The sequence below is a fragment of the Sycon ciliatum genome, chromosome 1, assembly GCF_964019385.1.
Source record: "Sycon ciliatum chromosome 1, ocSycCili1.1, whole genome shotgun sequence".
Classification (NCBI taxonomy): Eukaryota; Metazoa; Porifera; class Calcarea; order Leucosolenida; family Sycettidae; genus Sycon; species Sycon ciliatum.
Window position 1 is genome coordinate 32,344,255 of NC_088643.1, and position 22,500 is coordinate 32,366,754.

The 22,500-nt window shown below is 48.5% G+C and overlaps 1 protein-coding gene across 2 annotated transcripts in view; it reads right to left on the reverse strand.

Moving 5' to 3' along the window:
• The window catches only part of LOC135823384 (mutS protein homolog 4-like), an 82,123-nt gene that overhangs the window by 36,586 nt on the left and 23,037 nt on the right, over nt 1-22,500 (reverse strand). For both annotated transcript variants that reach the window (XM_065336239.1, XM_065336243.1), the window contains 8 exons: nt 19,802-19,898; nt 17,972-18,076; nt 17,221-17,259; nt 16,734-16,772; nt 14,560-14,576; nt 10,949-10,973; nt 10,439-10,488; nt 8,505-8,645 (listed from right to left, as the gene is read on the reverse strand). In XM_065336239.1, coding sequence (XP_065192311.1) covers nt 8,505-8,645; nt 10,439-10,488; nt 10,949-10,973; nt 14,560-14,576; nt 16,734-16,772; nt 17,221-17,259; nt 17,972-18,076; nt 19,802-19,898 — 513 coding nt within the window. The remainder of the gene's footprint in view (nt 1-8,504; nt 8,646-10,438; nt 10,489-10,948; nt 10,974-14,559; nt 14,577-16,733; nt 16,773-17,220; nt 17,260-17,971; nt 18,077-19,801; nt 19,899-22,500) is intronic.

Consider the following 22,500-nt stretch of genomic DNA (forward strand, 5'->3'; position numbering starts at 1 on the left):
CGCGGCACCCGCATACAGAGCTGCGCTATCTGCCAGCGGATTTCCAGGGGCCATGGTGTTCGACGGCGGTGGGCCTACCGAGAAGAAGAACAAGCGGAGGAGAAACATAACATGGTACAACCCACCATACAGCAAATCTGTATCCACCAATATCGGTCAGAGGTTTTTCAAACTAGTCAGCAAACATTTCCCTGCCGCGTCGCCACTACACAAGATCTTCAACAGAAACATATTGAAGTTGAGCTACTCCTGCATGCCCAACATGTCCTACCTGATGAAGGGACATAACCAAAAGGTACTAACACCTGGTGAAGAGAGATCTGCGGCAGGGTGCAACTGCCGAGCCAACCCATCATGCCCTTTGGGCGGCGGATGCTTGGAGGGGGAAGTGGTGTGCCAGGCCTCCGTCACAACCCCAAGTACCGGCAAGGAAAGGCAATACATCGGCCTGTGCGAGACGCCCTTCAAGGTGCGCTATGGCAACCATCTAACCAGCATGCGGCATGAAAAGTACCGTACCAAGACCGAGCTATCCAAGCACACATGGGCACTGGCTGACCAAGGTGAGTCCTACAGCAACATATCCAAAAGGTGCTGCTTGTGTTAAGCAGAAAAGTTGTGCATCATCACCTTCAAGACGCCTCACACTCTGCTCAACAAGAGGTCGGAGTTGGTATCAAAGTGCAGACACCAAAACAAGTTCTACCTCTCCACCTACTCTGCCACCGCCACATCCTCTGAATACCCGCGGCTGTTGAATGTGGACACCAGTGTGCTTCCACCGCCACACATCACACCCCCTGCCCAGTGCCCCCATGGCTTACCCTTGTCCTGCCTGGTGGTTTCTCCGCCTCTGCACGCTCCATGCATAGTTCGCGCCTACTGCGCATGCCCATCCAGTGATGTAGTTCTTATCACTCGCTCTTCCCATGCATGCCCTGCATTGATAACTCACACCTCCTCTACATGCCCATGCGTATCCCCCACAATAAGAACAAGCTATCCCGCGACAAAAGCATTAGTTGTCTGATGATTGCCTTAGGATTTAGCTACGTGCATGAAATGCAGCGTTAGTATGTATATGAGCCCCAGCCAGCAGAAACCTGAACATGTGTAATTGTTTCAAAAATTATTTTTTCCCTCGAAATTGTTTCTACACTATTAATCATGGTGGTTTAGCGTGTGCGCTAAGCCCTGTTAACGAACGTGGAACATCTACCACTCATACTTAGTCTGATGATCATGCATCTGATTATGATGTCATTGCTATACATGCGCATGCGCAGCGCGCGCCACTCTCCCACGCGTGCTTTCCAAATCTTGCTTTAGAGAGAGAGCAAGAGAAAAGAGAGACTCCTTTGTCACATTTGCTTTCCGACGACTTGACTGTTCACTGGTTTGTCCGTCAGTTGTCAATTTTCTACATTTTCCTGCCTCAACGGACATGCCAAGAACACGGAGCACCTCACGGGGTGCAAGCGCTGCTGGCACTGATGCCGACGGTCCCCCAGCTCTCTACCCGTCCGTATCCGCAGCGGGCTGTGAATTCTGCGAATTCCCAAGACCATCGGAGAGCGAGGTCCCGTGTGATCCATGCTCATGGGCACATTTCTGCCAACGCGGACCAGGTGACTTCTCCTGCGCCGTCACAACCAGCTCCTCTGACCCTGAGCGACCTGACTGGTGTTATCCAGCCCCTCCTGGAGCGCGTGGAGCGCTTGGAATCCAACGTCGTCGCCCCTACCACCTCGCCCATTGCCGCACCAGCACCAGCACCAGCTCCTCTGCCGCTGGGGCAGCCGTCCCCGATGCACTTGGCTTGCGCGGCCGGCTCTCCAGGACTCCCGGTCATCCCTCCACGGCTGCGGGAACGTATCACACGAGGTGAGTTTGTCGAATTTGGGGACTTGTTGCCTGAAGCCATGTCCGGCAGTAGTGATGTCCTGCAGTTGTCGTTGGTGAACGGCAGGTCCGTTGAGCTGGTGCAGAGCTCGTCCACTCCCCAGCCCTCCAAGCGCCGAGTCCATGACTTGGCGACGGGGTTAGAGGCCTTCACCTTGTTCACCAGAGTCCTGGTCGATGCGTCGCCGGACCAAGCCCCAGATTTGCTGGCGTACCAAGCCACCATCATCGAGGCCAACAACAATTATCTGACCGACGCGTGGCTGACCTATGACCGTCGTTTCCGTGCTGGTCTTGCTGCCATGCCGCACCTGTATTCCTGGCGGCAACTGGACCCTAACCTCTGGCAGTCCTGCTTCACGAGCCGCGGGCCCCCTATCTGGTCGCGTTCTCTCGTGCACCCATCTCCAGCCCTGCATTGCCCCTTTCGTGGAGGGCTCCCTCTTGCGCAGCACGCAGGCGGTAGCCAGTCAGCCACCAGCCCAGCTCCTCGTCTCGATGGCCGCCAGATCTGCCGGAATTACAACAACGGCGCCTGCACATACCCGTCCTGCATACGGGCCCATGTCTGTCTGTCATGCCGCGGCAAACACCCAAAGAAGACTTGCACCCGAGCGGCCTCTCAGTCTTCCCAGTGACGTCATCACTCCAGTCAACGTGCCTCGGCTAACTGCACTGCTAGCTGCTCACCCTGATGCCCTGTTTCGTGATTATGTATGTGCTGGCATGTTTAACGGTTTCTCGATTGGTCACACCACTCCTCTGGTATCATGCATTCAATCTGTCAATCATCCGTCTAGTCTCTGCAAAAAACAATTTGTCACCCTGTACCTACAGTCTTGTTGCGATGCTGGGGAAACAGCTGGCCCGTTTGCTGAGCCGCCATATCAGTTGTTTCAAACCTCGGGTTTGGGCCTGATCCCAACATCCAATGGCAAATTTCGCCTCATCCATGACCTATCCTCCCCCACTGGCTGCAGTGTCAATGATGGTATTTCCCGGGAGTCATTCAGCTTGGGAGTATGACACTGTTGATTCGGCTATCTCCTATATCATGAAGTTAGGCCGTGGTTGCTACCTGACCAAAGTGGACATTCGAAACGCCTTCCGATTATACTGTCGATTCGGCTATCTCCTATATTATCATGAAGTTAGGCCGTGGTTGCTACCTGACCAAAGTGGACATTCGAAACGCCTTCCGATTATGCCCTGTTGCCCCTCTGACTGGCACTTGTTGGGTATCTCTTGGGATGGTCGTTACTATTTCGAAAAAGTCCCCCCGTTCGGCCTTCGGTCAGCTCCGTACATATTTGACAAGTTTGCATCTGCCCTTCACTGGGTTCTGGAGGACACATGCCGCCTTCCCCATCTCATTCATTATCTGGATGACTTCCTGAATGTATCGCCTCCCAGTCCTCCTCTTGCCCAGCACCAGAAGTCACTACTGCTTGACCTGTTTGCATATTTACAGGTCCCAGTTGCACCTGAGAAGGTTGATGGCTCCTCTACCGTTCTCACCTTCCTGGGCTTAGAGCTGGACACAATGGCTCTGGAGATCCGCCTTCCACCCTCCAAGCTGACTAAGCTATCTACCACCGTGTCGGCCCTCGTCCAATCCGGCCGGGTTCAGAAACGCGACCTCGCCTCCGTATTGGGCAAACTCTCGTTCGCGTCCAGAGCTGTACCAGCTGGTCGCACATTCTTGAGACGCCTGTACGACCTGGACAGAGCAACTCGATCAACACCATTGCACCAATGGCTACGCATTTCGGCATTGGCAATGGCAGACCTGTTGTGGTGGGCAGAGGCCCTGACCATATGGAATGGGAAGTCATTCTTCCTGGTGGATGAGTGGACGCCAGCCCCCGACATGCAACTACAGACTGATGCCAGCGGCACTCACGGTTATGGTGCCTTCTACAACGGCCGGTGGCTGAGAGGAGAGAGCAGCAGCCGAGCCAGATCAGCCAGTCTTGCCAACTCTCCGTTGACAGACTCCGTGCTACAGCTAGCAGCACTGGCAATAGCACCATCCTCCCGCCGGACGTATTCTACCGCCGAGACCCGCTACTTCCAGTTCTGCCAAGTGCATGCCTGCAACCCATTGCCGGGCGACGACTTTACTTTGTGCTATTTTGCTGCCGAGTTGTTCAGGACTCTTCAGCCTCGATCTGTCCGTGTCTACATGTCGGCAATCCGCAACCTTCATGTGGAACTTGGCTTTGCTTACCCGTCGGGCCCAACAACTCTCCTCGCTAGTGTCCTGCGGGGCATCGACAGGTCGTCATCGACACAGCGTCATCGTCTGCCAATAACCACTCCACTTCTCAGGGAGATCTGCCGGCATGTTGCCGTTCAACGCATGCGGCACCCTCACGACAAGGCCATGCTAAGGGCAGCTTTTCCCTTGGCGTTTCATGGGTTCTTCCGTTGTGGAGAACTGACTGCTGGCCTGAGGCGATGTGATGTGACGATCAGTACTGACCAGCGGTCGTTATCGGTAAACGTGCGCTCATCTAAGACGGACTCCAACAGCACGGGCCACACAGTATTGGTTGGAGCCAGCACGGACGCACTGATCTGCCCAGTGCAGGCCATGGCAAACTACCTGGCGTTTCGCCCCGGCGGCGACCATCTGTTCACTTATGCTAATGGCCAGCCGCTTACAAGAAATGCAGTGTCCTCTGAACTGCGCAACCTGCTGCCACTCTGTGGGGTCACGGACCCGAGTGCATATGCCAGTCACTCTTTCCGGATTGGCGCCGCAACATCAGCGGCCATGGCAGGTGTCCCCGAACACATCATCCGCATCATGGGTAGATGGCGCAGTGATGCGGTCCACCGCTACATCCGGGCTGCTACAGCTGACACCCTGCGAGTGTCACGTCAATTAGCTGCAGTTCAAAGTCATCAATGGTAGCTGCGGGTTAGTGACCACATTGTGCCTGAACTGCTTAGCTTTAGCTTTGCATTGCTGCTGTCAGTACAGCACAATACACCAATCGTATTTCATTATTACTCTCATGCCATATTGGGGATATTGGGAACGGGCAGTCTATCTCCGCAGCTGGCTCATTTCAATCACTACCGGTCGCAGCTCCTGCCCACGGCAGGCCGACCGTCTCTCGGTCACACTCTGTGTGCTCCAGGTCACAGCTCCTGCGCAGAGCAGGCCGACCTGTCTGTCTCTCTCTCTCACACACACTATGTGTGCACCCGTTCACACTCTGTGTGCTCCAGGTCACAGCTCCTGCGCAGAGCAGGCCGACCTGTCTGTCTCTCTCTCTCACACACACACTATGTGTGCACCGGGTCACAGCTCCTGCGCAGAGCAGGCCGACCTGTCTTTCTCATGCACGCCAGCTGCTCCGCCCAATATCCCTGATATGCCAACCAGAAAACAATGTGTTCTGAGCCGGGTGCATGCCTGTATGTGGAGAGTGCGTTAATGGTGGTTTAGCGTGTGCGCTAAGCCCTGTTAACGAACGTGGAACATCTACCACTCATACTTAGTCTGATGATCATGCATCTGATTATGATGTCATTGCTATACATGCGCATGCGCAGCGCGCGCCACTCTCCCACGCGTGCTTTCCAAATCTTGCTTTAGAGAGAGAGCAAGAGAAAAGAGAGACTCCTTTGTCACATTTGCTTTCCGACGACTTGACTGTTCACTGGTTTGTCCGTCAGTTGTCAATTTTCCCCTTCCCTCCCAACCCCATTCGACTGGGGATCACTATCTCTCCGTCACTGTCACCATAATTTCCTCAATAACAGTGTCAGTACAACTCTTGTCAATATACTTATATCGGGTGAGGGCAGTCTATCTCCGCAGCTGGCTCATTTCAATCACTACCGGTCGCAGCTCCTGCCCACGGCAGGCCGACCGTCTCTCGTTCACACTCTGTGTGCTCCAGGTCACAGCTCCTGCGCAGAGCAGGCCGACCTGTCTGTCTCTCTCTCTCACACACACTATGTGTGCACCCGTTCACACTCTGTGTGCTCCAGGTCACAGCTCCTGCGCAGAGCAGGCCGACCTGTCTGTCTCTCTCTCTCACACACACACTATGTGTGCACCGGGTCACAGCTCCTGCGCAGAGCAGGCCGACCTGTCTTTCTCATGCACGCCAGCTGCTCCGCCCAATATCCCTGATATGCCAACCAGAAAACAATGTGTTCTGAGCCGGGTGCATGCCTGTATGTGGAGAGTGCGTTAATTCAAGTTATCGAGTTTGGTGACAATCTGATAAGCGAAAGCATGGAAAATAGAGTTTGAAGTCGCACAGGTCAAGATTCGGTACAGTTGGCGCAGCATCCATGCCCAGTGACTCCATGCAAGTTGATCCTACAGTTTCTGATTGTGACGTGGAACAGGTACATGTAAGTAAATAGAATGCAAGTCAGGCTTGCCCTCTTGGTGCTGCAGGCATGAGTAGTTCAGAAGTGTGACGATATTCCGTATACATCACTACCTTCTTTACAACACCAGAGTGCAAAACGATTATTGGTGGCTGGCCTTCCAAATTGTGTTCAGGGACCTCTCTGCTCATGGCCAGCAATCGAGGACATCTGAGAGTTGTAATTTTTGTACTCCTCCGAGGTGTGATTTTTGGCGTGCTGGGCCTTGCACAAGGAAGCCATCTGCAAAAAAACTACAGAAAATGGTTGTTGTTTGATCCTTTGGTGTAATCTTTGTTTCTAGTCGAAGCTAGTTGCTGTTTGGAGCAGAAACGCTGAAATTGACTATTTTCTGCATGTACTCATACATGTACTCATGTACTCAGGCATGCAGTCTCACTCGTATTTTAGCTCTTTTTCTGGAATGGATGCTGCTCTGCGCCCCTTGGTGAACATTTCCTGCGCTCGTGGAGCAGCTGAAAAGGACCACTGGTATGTCTGGTTCCTGGTTTGAAAGTGGAGAGTCGACTTTTGTGCCTTGAAAAAGGAGTAGAGAGCGATAAAGGTACGTCTGTGGCTTATTTTTGAGTGCTCCTCGTACATTTTTGATCGTGATAGAAATTCTCAGACCAAAGTCAGACCAAAGATGATGGCCGTACAGTTTTCTTGTGGATTTTTTAGTTGTTTCATCTCGTATCTATGTCAGTATCGTGATGGTGAAGTGGAGAGGGTGATTTTCTTCCTCTAGGCTTCGTTCGGCCGACTTTGCTTCGTCCTCGTTGAAAAGTGATCCTGAAAAAAAGGTCGATTCGCAAAATTATGTTGATTTTGAATGTACGTGATGACATGCGATTGCTGGCTATGGGCAGTTTGAGCGTTGTCCCAAACTTGCCATACTGATAGATGTACTGACCAATACCACTGACATCCACTCCCTTGCACACTTTCACTCAGACCATGATTTCAGCATAATTGTATTTCAATGATATGAGCGAATACTCGCGTTTTGTAGCACGTGAAGATGTTGCCCCAAAGCGTTCAGCCGGTTTGAGTTTTTAGGGATTCACTTTCTCAGCACAGGCAGCAGCCAGCTTGGCGTCGTCTGGCAAGGTAGAGTACTGATAATACTACGCTCTGTTTTGCGCCGTGAGAAGCCCTCCATCAGTGTCTGCAACATCAGTGTCTGCAACATCATTGTCGTCGATGTAGAAATACGGATCGCTCAGTGGGTCGACATTCAGCTTCTTCTCGCAGTCGCTATTACTCCAGCACTGACTATCGTCGCCACCAGTATCCAGTGTCGATTTTATGAGGGCTCTTCGTTGCTATGCATATGAGACTCGCCACTGCTGGACAAACTCAGCGAGATCACCACCAAAGAAATAATTCCGATCGCGAACTAACTTTCAGCGCCGCTTCGTACAGGGAGTCTCACGCTGACAACTCTGGACCTAAGTCTTTGTCGCGACACCTGTCGCCATCGCTGTGTCTAAACTCAACCTCCGTGTGATGAGCTCTCACCTAGCGCTAAAATCAATTGACCAGAGACATTTGAAGACACTTGAAACTCCTTTGACACCCACTCGATCGAAAAAGAATCTTCAAAAGCCAGCTCACTGCGCGTCCCAAACTTTGACGTCATATTTTGATGATTGATATCAAGTACACAAGTGCTGGTTTTCGCTGGCCGGGGCTCATATATAATTGGTGGAACCATTCTTTTTGACCTTTGTCCTTGTTCGTCTACATATTGATTGGTTGAGGCATAGAACCAAAGATGACGTTGTGCTGATCAATTTAATACGCATATTGTGGGTTGTGCATGCCTTCCTGTATCAAGAGGATTATTGTCATATCAGGATGGATTCCCCCGCACGAGGGGCATCCGGTAAAGACAGGTTTTACTGCAATGTGAAGTGTCTTTGGTTGACACTGGACCAACACACTGTGAAGTGTCTCGGGGTGACACTGGACCAACACACTGTGAAGTGTCTTTGGGTGACACTGGACCAACACACTGTGAAGTGTCTCGGGGTGATGCTGGACTAACACACTGTGAAGTGTCTCGGGGTGATGCTAGACCAACACACTGTGAAGTGTCTCGGGGTGATGCTGGACCGGCCAAGTCTCTTTCTCTACAAAATCAGTAAGAAGGTAACACAGCAAAGGCTACAAGCACAACGGCAGTGGAATGAGTATCTCACCTTATGGTAGGCACGGAAGAGAGGGTTTGCACACTGCTCAAGAGCACTACGCAACGGTTCCACCAGCTCCAATGTGTGCTTCAGATAAATGACTGCTGCAATGCGCATTTCTGCTGTCTTGACCGACTCACTCTTAGGAATCTGAGCGCCAACAGGAAGAGCATATGAATACATTGCAGAATGAAGGGGACTTGTCACTAAAGTACTTCTTCCCTTTCAATACAGGTAGATGGTATGAACCAGAATGAAATCAGATAATGGAAAGGTACAGGAATGCTTAAAGAAAATATTGAGAAATTATTCTGCTGCAAGAAGAACTTGTAATTGAACAAAGGTGAGCAACACTGTTGTTTACTTGGCCATTTCGGATATGAACAACCCCAAATTTGCACCGTAACATTGGACTTTCAAATTTCAAAAGTAAATTGTACAACAATTGGTAGCTTCCATGTGACACTTTCCACGCCCACCTTAACCTCTGTATGTAACCAGCAGGAATTGGAGAGGAACTCTCATCTCATACCATGATAATACAGTAAAACCTGCAACTAATTACCACTCCTTGCGGGAAAAATCGGTCTTTGGGGGCAGGTGGTCTTTAGTTGGAGGTTAGGCCCCTCACAACCATAATGGATGTCATAAAATACTATGATAATATGTAAGTCAAAATGGAGCTAATTCATTTCCCCGTGACTTGTATTGTGATGTACGATGATGCACTGACACACACAGACCAGGGGGCATGATCCTGATCCCTTTGACTAGACGGTGCTGGTGTGCATGGTTCGGTGCAGTCAAGCACAGTTGCATGGACTGGGATCTACTGACCCTGGATACATAGACTAGACTGGTGTGTACGGGAATGTACAGCGATGTGCATGGCGATGTTATGAATGTTTATAACACCTACAGACACCACTCCCGTGTGCTGTGAAGGAGAGTACTGTAGCAATGGAGTGCACTTTGACAGAGCCACTCAGTTTTTGTTTCTCCTCCGAGCAGTGACATTGATCTGAGCGCGCTTTCAATGCGCTATTAAAGATGTTTGTATTGAACCATGACAGGTACCGTTCAGTCTACAGTCCAATGAGCCTATATTCATTTGCTCAATTGCATAAAAAAGTCTACCTTCAGGGTGATGGAAAACCATCAAACTTCAAAGAAGCAGCTTCAAACAACCTTTGATTTCCAACATTACAGTCACTATTTATGTGTCAAACATCGACATTGGGACAAGAAAACGCGGTCGCTGGTCGCGTTGAGCAGGTAGTCAGTATTCACAGGGCATTCTGAATGTGAGAGTTTCCGTACCTGGCAAAGTGGTCGGTAGTGGCAGGTTGGTCACTAGAAACGGTAGTGGTTAGTTACAAGTTTTACTAGATCCACGACCTCACACCAATCTGAACCCTAAAATGAACAAATTCATTCTCAAATACTGACAAAACACCTATTTCAGCAATGATGTGTATGTGCAGCTTAGATAAGCCACAAGCTGTTAAAAGAGCATCAATTGGCGATCATGACACTGCTGGTAAATCATGACTTCAACACGCCGGTACCTTTCCATTGTCTGACTCAACTCAACTCAACTCGGGTTTTCACGCATCAACACAGCTCCTAGGCCTTTACAAAAACGGAAAAGGAAATGGAATGGCCCTCTGTTCAGACCACAGTTCCCTTTGAGTGAAGACATCCATCTCTCACTAATCTGTATTCACTTCGGGACCAGCGGAAGCAGTTTTGGATTTGTCCGGCTACACCACAGTCGTTCACACATTGTGTATGATACAATACTGATACTCGTTGTCTGGCCGTGGTCTGACCACCTGACCCAGCTCCACCGCCCCTGCCCTTGCAGTGTGCAGTGTGCATGCTTGTCTTGTGCGGTACTTTAAGTAGATACTTGGCAGTCTCTGGGTTAGATATCTGCTCACCTGAACAAACATCGATATTAGATGGTCCACGTCCAGGAATCTTGACAGTACTGTCATAGTGTATTCAAAAGAGAAACACAAGACACCACGGCAAACAGGTGAAGTAGTGTGTTATTTTGAGCACGTTGTGTGTACGTGTCGTTGGTGCTTGTGCGTGTTGCTGTGGTGTGGAAATCCATTTTCGTCACGAGGAGTCTTCCTTGTCCAGCCGTGTTTACATTGCATCTTTCTAAAATAAGTCTTTTCCAATGTAGTCCTGTAGACAATTGTATGAGTGTGTGCTGATAGTAAGAGGGCTGGAAGTAATAATCCAGCGAGGTACAACATACGGTAGGGTGCATTTCATGTTCAGTGCGGTGTATGTACCATCGGTTGCAAGGCAAAGGTGTTTCATGGTGACAATCATACCAGCTTAATGTCACTTTCCGCAAAAGAATCAAGCAATACCCCCTTTCCGCTGCAATCACTGTTGTTTGCAGTACAAATGCTGGTCAACAAGCCGATGCTTACATCCCTGGATGTTGAGAAATACCTCCTGTGATAGAGCACATCATGGAACAGCAGAATAGTGTGTGACAGGACTCACGGACAGCACTACTGGACAGCACTACTGGACTTGCATCATAGTAAAATACACACACACACACACACACACACACACACACACACACACACACACACACACACACATACACACACACATACACACACCATTGGACGCCCATTGGACCATTGGACGCCCATCGCCGGAGGCGATGATAGCGATGCTACAGCAGAAGCCATAGCAGCTTGTGCTGGGATTGCACTATTCAACAGATTGCAAGGCTGAAGAATTGACCGCCACTATTCAGCCTGGTCTACACCACACAGCTATGAAGTGGCTTTTTCTGGCCAGTGAATCCCTACTTTTTGGTCTTTTTCATTTTTTTCCCGCACACACATCACACCACATACTCCAGCATGCCCTGGCTGTTGGTAACCACCCAGGGGAATGAAAGAAAAGTCAGGAGGAGTCTGACAAAGAGAAGAAAGACGTGTGTGACCATAATCGTTGGGAATCAAACCCACAACCTATCGATTGGAAATCGCTGCACATACCACTGCACCATATTATGGGACATACACACACACACACACACACACACACACACACACACACACACACACACACACACACACACACACACACACACACACACACACACACACACACACACACACACACACACACACACACACACATACACACGCACACATACACACACACATACATACACACACACACACACACACACACACACACACACACACACACACACACACAGATGATAATAACTGCTATTACGGCTACATAAAACATATGGGGTGCACAACAGCATTCATCAGGCACATTCACTTCAGGATGCTGATGACCTATGCATTACATTGAGACACTTAAGGTGAAATCATTTCAAAATACAAGTACAGTCTGTATCGGCTATAGAGTGACCGGATAAAAGAATATATCGGCTACAGTGATACTGGTACGCAATATCAAAAGCAAAACGTATTTTATCCAGCAAAAATATCACTTCAAAATTTTGAAGGACGCTTCACGCAGCTTCATTATACTTGAATTGTTTGCAGGCAACCTGCCTACACTCAAGAGAGCACTGCATTTCACACAAATCCATTGGTATCGTTACAACGTTTCGGTCTCGACACCCTAAAAAGAAGTGAAGAAAAAGTAACCAACATCCTAAAATTCAACAACTTCCCAGAGTCAGTTATAGTTTCGGCACGTGAACGAGCTATGCGCCCCCGACGTGTCAGAGTGCAGAATGAATACCGTGTCACCCTCAACCTACCGTTTCACACCGAGTATATCCACAACAAAATTCATAAATTACTCCGGAAGTACAAGATAAATGCCCAGCTGATTTACAGGAACCGCCGTCTAAGTTCTATGATTTGCACGTCTGCCCTCCGCAAACCACCATGCCGCAGGTATGTAGACCCGTCCAGGCCCCGTAAACGGGGGCGGCCCAAAGCTGCTTGTGTCGCCTGCATGTCCGGTTCAGGGGCATGCACGGAGCGAAATGTTGTATACCACCTCGAGTGCAAATGTGGTGATAAATATGTCGGAGAGACGTACCGCAGCCTCGCTACCAGGACAAAAGAACACAACGACGACGCACGCAACACAGTGAGCGGCACCGCGCTGGGTGAGCATTTCGCGGCCAAGCATGCATCTGACCCATTGCCATTGGGAGCAACGGCTTTCTCAGGTATCCGGGTTCTCGGTTCTGAGCGTGACCGCCCCAGGAGGAGGATCCGGGAGGCCATCAATATCAGGGAGCGATCCCCGGAAATTAACAACAACAGTGGCTGGGATCTGCTATAACACCACCTTACTGCGAGTGGCGCGGGGCTCTAGACACCTCACTGGTGGTGTGAGACTGGAACTGGGCTGTTATCACTGCTGTAGCGCAGTATCTACTTTCCTCGCCGTTTGTGCTTGTGTTGTCATGTATATGTAGTAATGCACACCCGCCATGACGTGCTTTGCACTTCTCTACGCGCGCTGTCACTATGTACCGCGCTTTGCTTGCTTGCCTCCTTCTTTTATACCGCTGTTCTTTCCATGTCCACTTCATTCCTGATGATGGTCATAAAGACCGAAACGTTGTAACGATACCAATGGATTTGTGTGAAATGCAGTGCTCTCTTGAGTGTAGGCAGGTTGCCTGCAAACAATTCAAGAAAAATATCACTATAACCAATATTATCGGATGTAATGATATATCGGATATTATGATGGCAGCAAAGAATCAAAACATGCATAACACACTATATTATTATCGGCTATAGTGATAACTATGAAAATTCTTGTAGCAATCAATATCAAAGGCCCTATTTTTTTACTTTCTTCAGTGAGACTTCACATTGCTTATTTTTATAGTGATACATGTACATGAACAAAGGACGAAACAGTTCTGTCCGCAGATTGAGTGATACATGTACATATACATGTACATAACAGATTTTTTTACGGAAATGCGGGCACTGTCAACTATGCAGCATGCTCATTTGTCAAAACGCCATGCTGGAAGTATTTCCTTGCCTTTCATGTGTCGATCGAAATAAAAAATAAAAAATCGATCGTATCGCATATAGTGTTGCATCGGATATAGTGATAATATCACGGAAATCAAAAGGGTACGCTATAGCCGATACAGACTGTACACCTATCAACATCTATTCTGGTACCATATTTGCAGGAGTACTGTAGAACGGGTAATTTTAGCGACTATTAATTTTAGCGTTTTCCCATTGTCAACCGGTTAGCGACGTTTTATTTTAGCGATTTGCAGCGATTTTACTCACGGATCACCAGTGCACTACTATTACTAATGTCTCAACGGATTAGCGACTTGAAACGTTAGCGAAAATGAGTAGATCGCTAAATTCGCTAGGGTTTTTTACGTCGCTAAAATTACCTGTTCTACAGTGTAAGCCGTATAAGCCGCACTGGAGCCCCATTCTTTGCCACGAAATACAGACATCCATCCTATTTATCACCGTCAATTTGATCATCGGAGTATAAGCCGCACCCCCCCCCCCCCCCTCCACCCTTCTTTTTGGGTGAACACTGAGTGTTGAAAGTGTGGCTTATACTCTGGAAAATACGGTAACTACTACCCATTGTGTGTGATGATCACGGTGTACAGTAACTACTACCCATTGTGTGGGATGATCACAGTGTTGGAGGTCCTAGCAGTGACTGCAACATGAATCATTGTCCTTCTTGGAACCGGAACGTTTTTCCGACCAAGCTGCAACTCTGTTCAAATTGGGAACTCATGACCTGGCACGAGGGTAGCGTGGATGTACCGAATGGGATTTTTCGTCTGTAACCATTCTGCAGCTGGTCTCATCCACTCACTTCCCATCGCTTTAGAAGCCTTGACCCTTGAGGATGGGCGTTTTATGGATGTGGAAAAGTCAGTCTGACTGATCCCCCTATGGACTGTGAGATTAAAAATTGTATTTCTAGGCATACATGCAATACGCAAAGCAGTACCTTGCCGCAAACACAAGTTCTACTACCTAGCCAGTGCAGTATGCACTTCAATACGTACCTCTTTCTCCGTGAGCTCTGCAGACCAATCGTTAGAACACAAGGAAAGAAGCCACACACACATACTTGTTGCTCACTGCCAAAACTGGTCACGTGGGTCTCCCCGGGAGAGGGGAGAGAGACTCAAAAGGAATCTTGGAAAGATGACTCAATTGGCTATTGAACCGCCCAACGGCCGGCATCCCATAAAATCCCCAAAACTCTGGGTGGACTTGAAAATGATCCCACTTATGGGCTCACCACACCTAAGTAAGTGGGTGAGGACAAGGTGCAGAAAAAGGATTGACAGCATCAGAGTATCCGTCCTGGGATCCAACTGCAGTTACCCCTGCCCCCAGTGAATGTAATATGTGCTACTGGTGTGGGTGGCTAAATCAGAGTGGATCTGATAAAAGCTTCACTAGCACCATTGATTACACACGAGTACACACACATACACACACACACACTCAGGCATGCCCATCGCTGAAGGGATGATAGCGAACAGCTATGTTAGACATAGCAACTTGTGCTGGGATTACACCATTCAACAGCTTGCAAGGCTGATGAGTTGACCGCCACTAATTTTAGCCTGGTATCCACCACACAGTTGATTGAAGTGGCTTTTTTCTGGCCAGCGAATCCCTATTTTTCATTTTTCATTTTTTTTTCAATTTTTACATTCTTTTTTTACATACACACACCACACCACATACTCCGGCATACACTGGCTGTTGGTAACCACCCAGGAGAATGAAAGAAGAGCTAGGAGAATGAGAAAGAGAAGAAAGACGTGTGCGGCCATAATCGTCGGGAATTGAACCCGCAACCTCTCGATTGGAAATCGACTGCACATACCATTGCACCATTATGGGACACACACACACACACACACACACACACACACACACACACACACACTTGTACTTGCTCACTGCCAAAACTGGTCACGTGGGTCTCCCCGGGAGAGGGGAGAGAGACTCAAAAGGAATCTTGGAAAGATGACTCAATTGGCCATTGAACCACCCAGCGGCCGACACCCCCTGAAATCCCCAAACTAGGGTGGACTTGAAATGATCCCACTTATGGGCTCACCACACCTTAGTAAGTGGGTGAGGACAAGGTGCAGAAAAAGGATTGACGGCATCAGGGTATCCGTCCCGGGATCCAACTGCAGGTACCCCTGCCCCCAGTGAAGGCACACACACACACACACACACACACACACACACACACACACACACACACACACACACACACACACACACACACACACACACACACTCATACTCATACTCATGCCCATTGCTGAAGCGGTGATAGCGACAAACTATGTTAAACATAGCAATTTGTGCTGGGATTACACCATTCAACGGCTTGCAAGGCTGATGAATTGACCGCGACTAATTTTAGCCTGGTCTACACCACGCAGAATGTCATAATGTCAGTCCGTCTGCGGATGAATTGATTATGATTTGAGTCTTACTAGTGGAGGAAGACGCGATTATCAAAGCCGAGATATAGTCAAATCGTAAACAGCTCGTGATCCTGAGCTATCTATGTCTTGAATGGTTGGCCTAGCTCAGTACCCCAGTCCTTTCGGTCCTACTACAATAAGAGGAACAAGCTGTCTGCAGAAGATGGTATCCTATTGTGGAGACAATACCTAAATCACTTTGAATGATATCGCTATGTGACTTGCACACTGAGCATTTCGGAATGGTCAAAACTAAGCAAATTGCTCGACGTTACCTAACTTATGGTGGCCAAACGTGGATCAGGAGGCGGAAATGCTGGTGAAGGTATGTACACAATGCCACGAAAATGCCAAATGCCCGCCTGCTAAGTCTGGAACTTGGTCATGGCCGACCGGTCCTTGGAAATGGGTGCACATTGACGTTGCAGGACTGTTCATGGGGAAGATGTTTCTGGTCGTGGTTGATGCATATACAAAGTACCTGGATGTAATCGCAATGTCTAATGCCACATCTGTAACCACTCTTGCGGCACTGCGGCATGTGTGTTCTGTGTTTGGTCTGCCGGAACATTTTGTTTCAGATAATGGAATACAATTCACGAGCGAGGAATTCAAGGTTTTCCTCTGTGCCAACGACATTGTGCACCTTGACGACAAATGTGTTTGTATGCCCAATTGACCAACAGTCCTTAGGACGCAGCAATCACACACAATGATACCTTCAACACAATCCAGTCTCAAGGTGATAGTATCCTGGTCTGTGCATACAACATGAAAAGCACACAACAAGACAAAATATAACAATAAACAACAGGATGTGTACATAACATGACAAGCACACAACAGGTCTGTGTGCACATGGCGGGATGCTTGGTTCAGACACATGCAGTGAACACGGCGATTTAGCAAGATTTACACGTTGCATGTTGCCAGCAATGCGGAAATCGGGAGTTGTTGTTGTTGTATACTTTATTTATAGTGGATATCAAAACAGGGATAGTGAGTGAAATGCATACCACAGGGATGTGAAAATCAAACACCAAAATGGGCCTGGGTAGCCGTGGCATGGGTAGAGCACACGATACAGGACACCTCATACTCCTACTCACAGTTGCATATGCCTACGGTGAGGGCTGGCATAATCCTAGGAGTGTGCCTGTCTACAAAAGCACCCACTAATAGATATAGATGCTTGGTGTGACTCACTGTTTGGTGGTTGTAGAATGTTAGACCGTAGTAGGCGTCCTGTTGGAATAACAAGAGAAGACAAGTCGAACTGCACATAACACACTGAACGCCAAGCAGTTGGCCTTCCCTACAAGTCAAGCTACCCTTCATTGTTCAGATATGGCAGGCAGATTGATCTTGAAATTGGCCTTGCAATAGCTCATCATTTTTCAAACAACACTCCAGGCACGTAACGTTAGCCGTCAGTGTTTCCAGGTCGCCGGAAACCCCCTCTGGGGGTGCAGTGCAGATGCTGAAACCTTATGCACTTGCGAGTGCATGCAGTCACCGAAGAAGATATTCCAAGAAGCCCTAAAGCTGTTCACGGGGTTCACAGGGTTCTCCACCCCCACCCCCATTTTTACCCCTGCAAGGGGACACCATGAGACTCCATCTGGAAGCCCCCCCCCCCCCTCACAGAGCCTTCTGGCTAGGTGCCTCCTGTCATCACACAGGAAAACAACACATTTTACAACTAGGAAGGCTGAGATACTGTGGTCTTCAAAAATTTTCCTTAAAGGGTGAGTAGAGTTGAAGATGGGTGTACACTGGAGTGAAATCAGACAATGAGAAGGCAGTAAAAAGTTGAAATCATGCCAAACACTATTCAAGCCAGTAGAATATACTAGGTTGCCTGCACAAAGTCTCAAAGGCTTGGTATAACACTGTGTGATACAAGCATAGAAATTAATGCAGAAGAAGCACAATCTACATGCAGTCAACAACTTACCTCCTCCAGCTGTTTTGGTGTAGTTCAGAACACCATACAAAGAATGATCGCTCTTAGCACTGCGTTGATTTGTTATCAGCTCCAAGTGACTTGCTGTCATTGAGTCTTTTATAAAGAAAAGAGAACCAGAATCTGCTTCCGCTAGAACTGACCCAGACTTGGACCAAAATGTGTGACAACAAATATCAAAGAAAAGGACCAAGGAACTACTACCGTACGCGCGCGAATACAAGCCCCCCCCCCCTCGAATAGAGCCCCCTCTCAAATAGAGCCTGTCCTTCAGAGGCATTAGAAGTAATACAGCCCCGTCTCGAATAAAAGCGCGGGGCTCTAATCGAGCGCCCACAGTCCGTACGTTGTAGTGCTGTACATGAACCATGTACGGTATGCACGATCAACACAGTGTGCTTTGCGGATCACTAGATCCATATTGGAGGTACGGGATCGGTCTGGCCCTCTGGGGTCAACGTAGAGACATGCAAAAATGGGAACACACTGCGCCAGAAACGATCATCTTGAAAGGTGTGAAAAATTGATGTTTCTATTGAAAAAATAAAGCCCCCTCTCGAATAGAGCCTCCTCTCAAATACAGCCCCCTCTGGGTGTCTTCTGGAAAAATAGAGCCCCGGGGCTTCTATTTGCGCCTATACGGTATGTCCACTAACACCACCCGTTACGTGACAATCAGCTCATACGATAACATTGCACAGGCAGTGACCGACGGTGACTTGAAAGGAGTGGTGGAGAAGAAAACTTGGAGAGGAGCCAATTGTAGCTCCGGGTTTGCAGGATAAGGGCATGCTCACACTGCAGCCAAAACACGTGTCCATACGGTCAAGCGGCCAGGCCTTAATGCGATTGCGTTTTAAACTGAGATCACAGCCTCAAGAGGGGGGGGGGGGGGGGGGGGCGAGGTGCCACAGCTATGGACGTTCAGTCGCATGGACGCACAACAGATTTCGAATGTGGGCCTGAATCAAGATGCGTGACCATCGGGCGGAAATTGTGAACTACTCCGGCACTCAGGCGAGGAAAAAACTGACCCTTGTGAAGAAGAACATATCAGTCATCCGTCGGTGTTGGAGATTTGAGCCTGGCCCGGTGTGAAATGAGAGTGCTAATTGTCTATAAAAACTCGTACAATTTGAATTTGAAACGCAAACATTTTTCCGAACGTCAAAAATGTGAAACGCAACACCTCTCTTCGGCATTTTTGGTCGTAGTGTGAGCACGACCATTCCGTTTCTGCGTTATGCTATCGCATAGACGCGACCCTCTTGTCGCAGTGTGAAGGTGCAGGCTTAATGCCATTCACTCATGCATGCACTTGAGCTAAGTAGGTTTTGCTGAACAAACGCCCATATACGAGACATGTAACTGCACCGAGTGTTTGCCCAGATTCGGATAAACTAATGGTATTTGTGATAAACTAATGGTATTTGTGATAAGCTAATGGTATTTTTGCACTATGTGCACTAGCACCGTACCTCTTTCTTCAGTCCTGGTGATGATCAAACTCTACAATGTTTTATCTTTTAGCGATAGAGTCTGAGTGTTGACGTCTAATTTCTTCTTCAGACATTTTTCCCCTGTCAACTCCCTCAAACCAATGGACTTGAAGCGTGAGGAGGACCGAAAAGCATCCCGAGTCAGTCTAAATAGATGAGCACTGCGACCGCCTCTGGATAATACCAGTGACAAATCAAAATACAGGTAAAATCATGCTCTAACATCCTTTTGATGTGTGAACTCAAGATGACTATGCAGCTTCAGTAATCCAGAATATTCATTTATCCAACAGAGAGACAGACTAGACTAGAAGAGACTTACCAATCATAGTAGATCGATCACTGGCCTTGAAGACAACCCTGAGCGAGTTGGGTGCATACACCATGTTCTGGGCAAACTCAACATACTTGAGCAGCGCCTATGCAAAGCATTCAGACACGCACATCAATTACCATATTTTGGCATCAATGCCATGCATGTGTTTGCCCTGCATCCCCTCTTGAAGACAAAATGTTACATCCCAGTTTGTGTTTGTTTGCACAAAAACAAAATATTTGGGGTGTACGATGAAGAGTGCTTCTGGTCATTTTTAGGAATAAGCCAGCGGCGTTAGCCCCGGATGATACGGTTCATTCATCACTTCAGATCACACCTTCTCCAAGTCACACCAAGAACAAATATAAATGATACAAACTCGGATCTTTGCACATGTCACCCACAACGGTCTGTCGGCTACAAGCTGCACATATAGCACTTAGCAGTTATCAAAATTTTCAGGCCAGGTCCATTTTGAGGAAAAAACACCAATACAAGAATTATGATAGAAAGAAGTGCAGCTTATCCACAGCCAACAAAAAGCTGAATTTCTCTTTCAAATGAGCAGAGCTTCCATGATGCATCCTTTGAGCTATGGCCTTTGCCTTAGGGCAAGAAGAACTGCTCGGGCAATGGCAAGGATGAAAGGGAAATGATACAGTGCCAAGAGAACATAACCCCAAGAGTGTGCAACTCCTGATCTCTCTGAGGTATGGGTGCCCTGCGCGGCGCACTACCTGCATTACGTAGTGAAAATTTCACTACGTAATGCAGGCAGTTCGCCGCGAATAACGATTGAGCTGCCTGGATTTGAGTTTCCCTACGGGTTAGCCTCAACGATTTCATGTGCAATATGGTAAGTAGTTCAAAGGCAATGCCTACGCATGATGCGCCAGACTCCATTGCAGAGTTGCATACTCTCGGGGTTATGTACTCTTGATAACGCCTTTCCCAGGAATGCTCCCCAGGACTGTTGCTGGCTTTGCATTAGTCGCCTGTCGGCGGTGATCTTAAAGTGCACCTTCTTCCTGTTCTCTTCGCCTCATCGACACACTCTTCACCATAGGTGGTACGCCTCAACAAAATTGTACAAAATCCTTAGACACACGTACATGATGCTGAAGACCAGCACTGCATCCATGGCACTCATCCAATCCGATCCTTCTCTTATTATTCTATTCCTTATTCGTCTGCCGTATAATTCTCGGACAAAAAAAGACTTGGCTGAACGAAGATGACACCAACATCTCTTGTAATGAACACCTGAGAGCGAAGACGGAACGCATAATATCTTTGCTAAATAATCTAATGGTCTTTCAAACATTCTTAGCAAGCTGCTCATTATAATAATACATAGTACTTTGATGGTGAAATGTGTCTGCTCTTAAGTGGCTATGGTTGAGTGACATGATGATTTTGCTGTCGCTACCAAGGGTGTCGGAACCGCACCGGCCCCATGGCCGCCCCACTTTTTCGGCCGTTTTTTTTTTTTTTTTTTTTTTAGCACACTGCAACAAAGCGCGATGATCTCAGCGCAAACGTGGCAAATCCTTGTCCCCGATCGTGGTTTGTTGCAGAATCAAAAGTCCATGTACCTGATGTACACGGAAATGGCACCAAATGCCTGGGAATGCTTGTAATTGACTTCAATTTTTGAATTTTTTCCCGGGGGAGGGTAATGTTTGTCCCCGATCGTAGCATCTTCTTGGTTTTTTGCAGAATCAAAAAGTCTTTCATTGTAGTTACCGTACACTGAAATGGCACGAAATGCCCGGAAATGCTTGCACTTGGCTTCAATTTTTGAAATTTTTTCCCGGGGAGGACCCCCGGACCCCTTCCATGGCTGCCTCACCTCCAAAGTCGGTGCGACGCGCCTGGCTACTGCTGTGGCGGTGGTGTGATGCCTTGGAGTCTTTGTACAGCATGTTGAATGGCTGATTGGATAATTTTTTGAGTTGTGCTGCTGTCTTCTGGATACGTCATTGACGTCCCTCTTCCATTGTTGAGTTGGCTATCGCTCCTGAAACTGGTTGGTGCCCAAAGGTGAAGAAGAGAGGTATGACAAGTGTAGACTACTACGGAACAGCATGACAAACAGCTCCCAATTGAGCTTACCACTCGAGCGACAGATCCAAGTAACCGAATGTGTGGGAGAGTTCCTCGTGTGTGCATGTGTGTGTGTGTGTGTGTGTGTGTGTGTGTGTGTGTGCGTGCGCGCGCATGTGTGTGTGTGTGTGTGTGCATGTGCATGTGTACGCGTGTGTGTGTCTTCCGCTGTGTCAGTTGCAGATTTATTTCTCTTTGGACGTAGCCGTATAGCCTAGCTACGTGTTGATTGCAGAACCATGTCATCCGATAGTGACCTCACCAGTCCGGGGACGGCTGGTTCTGCGCGTCCCAAGCAGCACGACGCGCTTGTGGCAAATCGCGGAGCTGCAGAGATTCAGAGTGGAAATGCTGTGTCTGAGAGGGCACCACAGCCCACTCAGCGTAATTTGCTTCCGGCCGCATCCCCCACTGTCTGCGGAAGTGGTGAGGTGCCGGCTATGCCCAAGCCGCATGGACGCTACCCAGCCTATGGCTCGTTTTATGTACCACCGCCCGGGCTAGCTCTGACTGGAGAGCATCCGTTTTCGGCTGCACAGCGGGCTGTAAGGCTCTGTGTTTCCGCCGAGAACGAAGCACTGCCTGGCCCAGTGACTGAG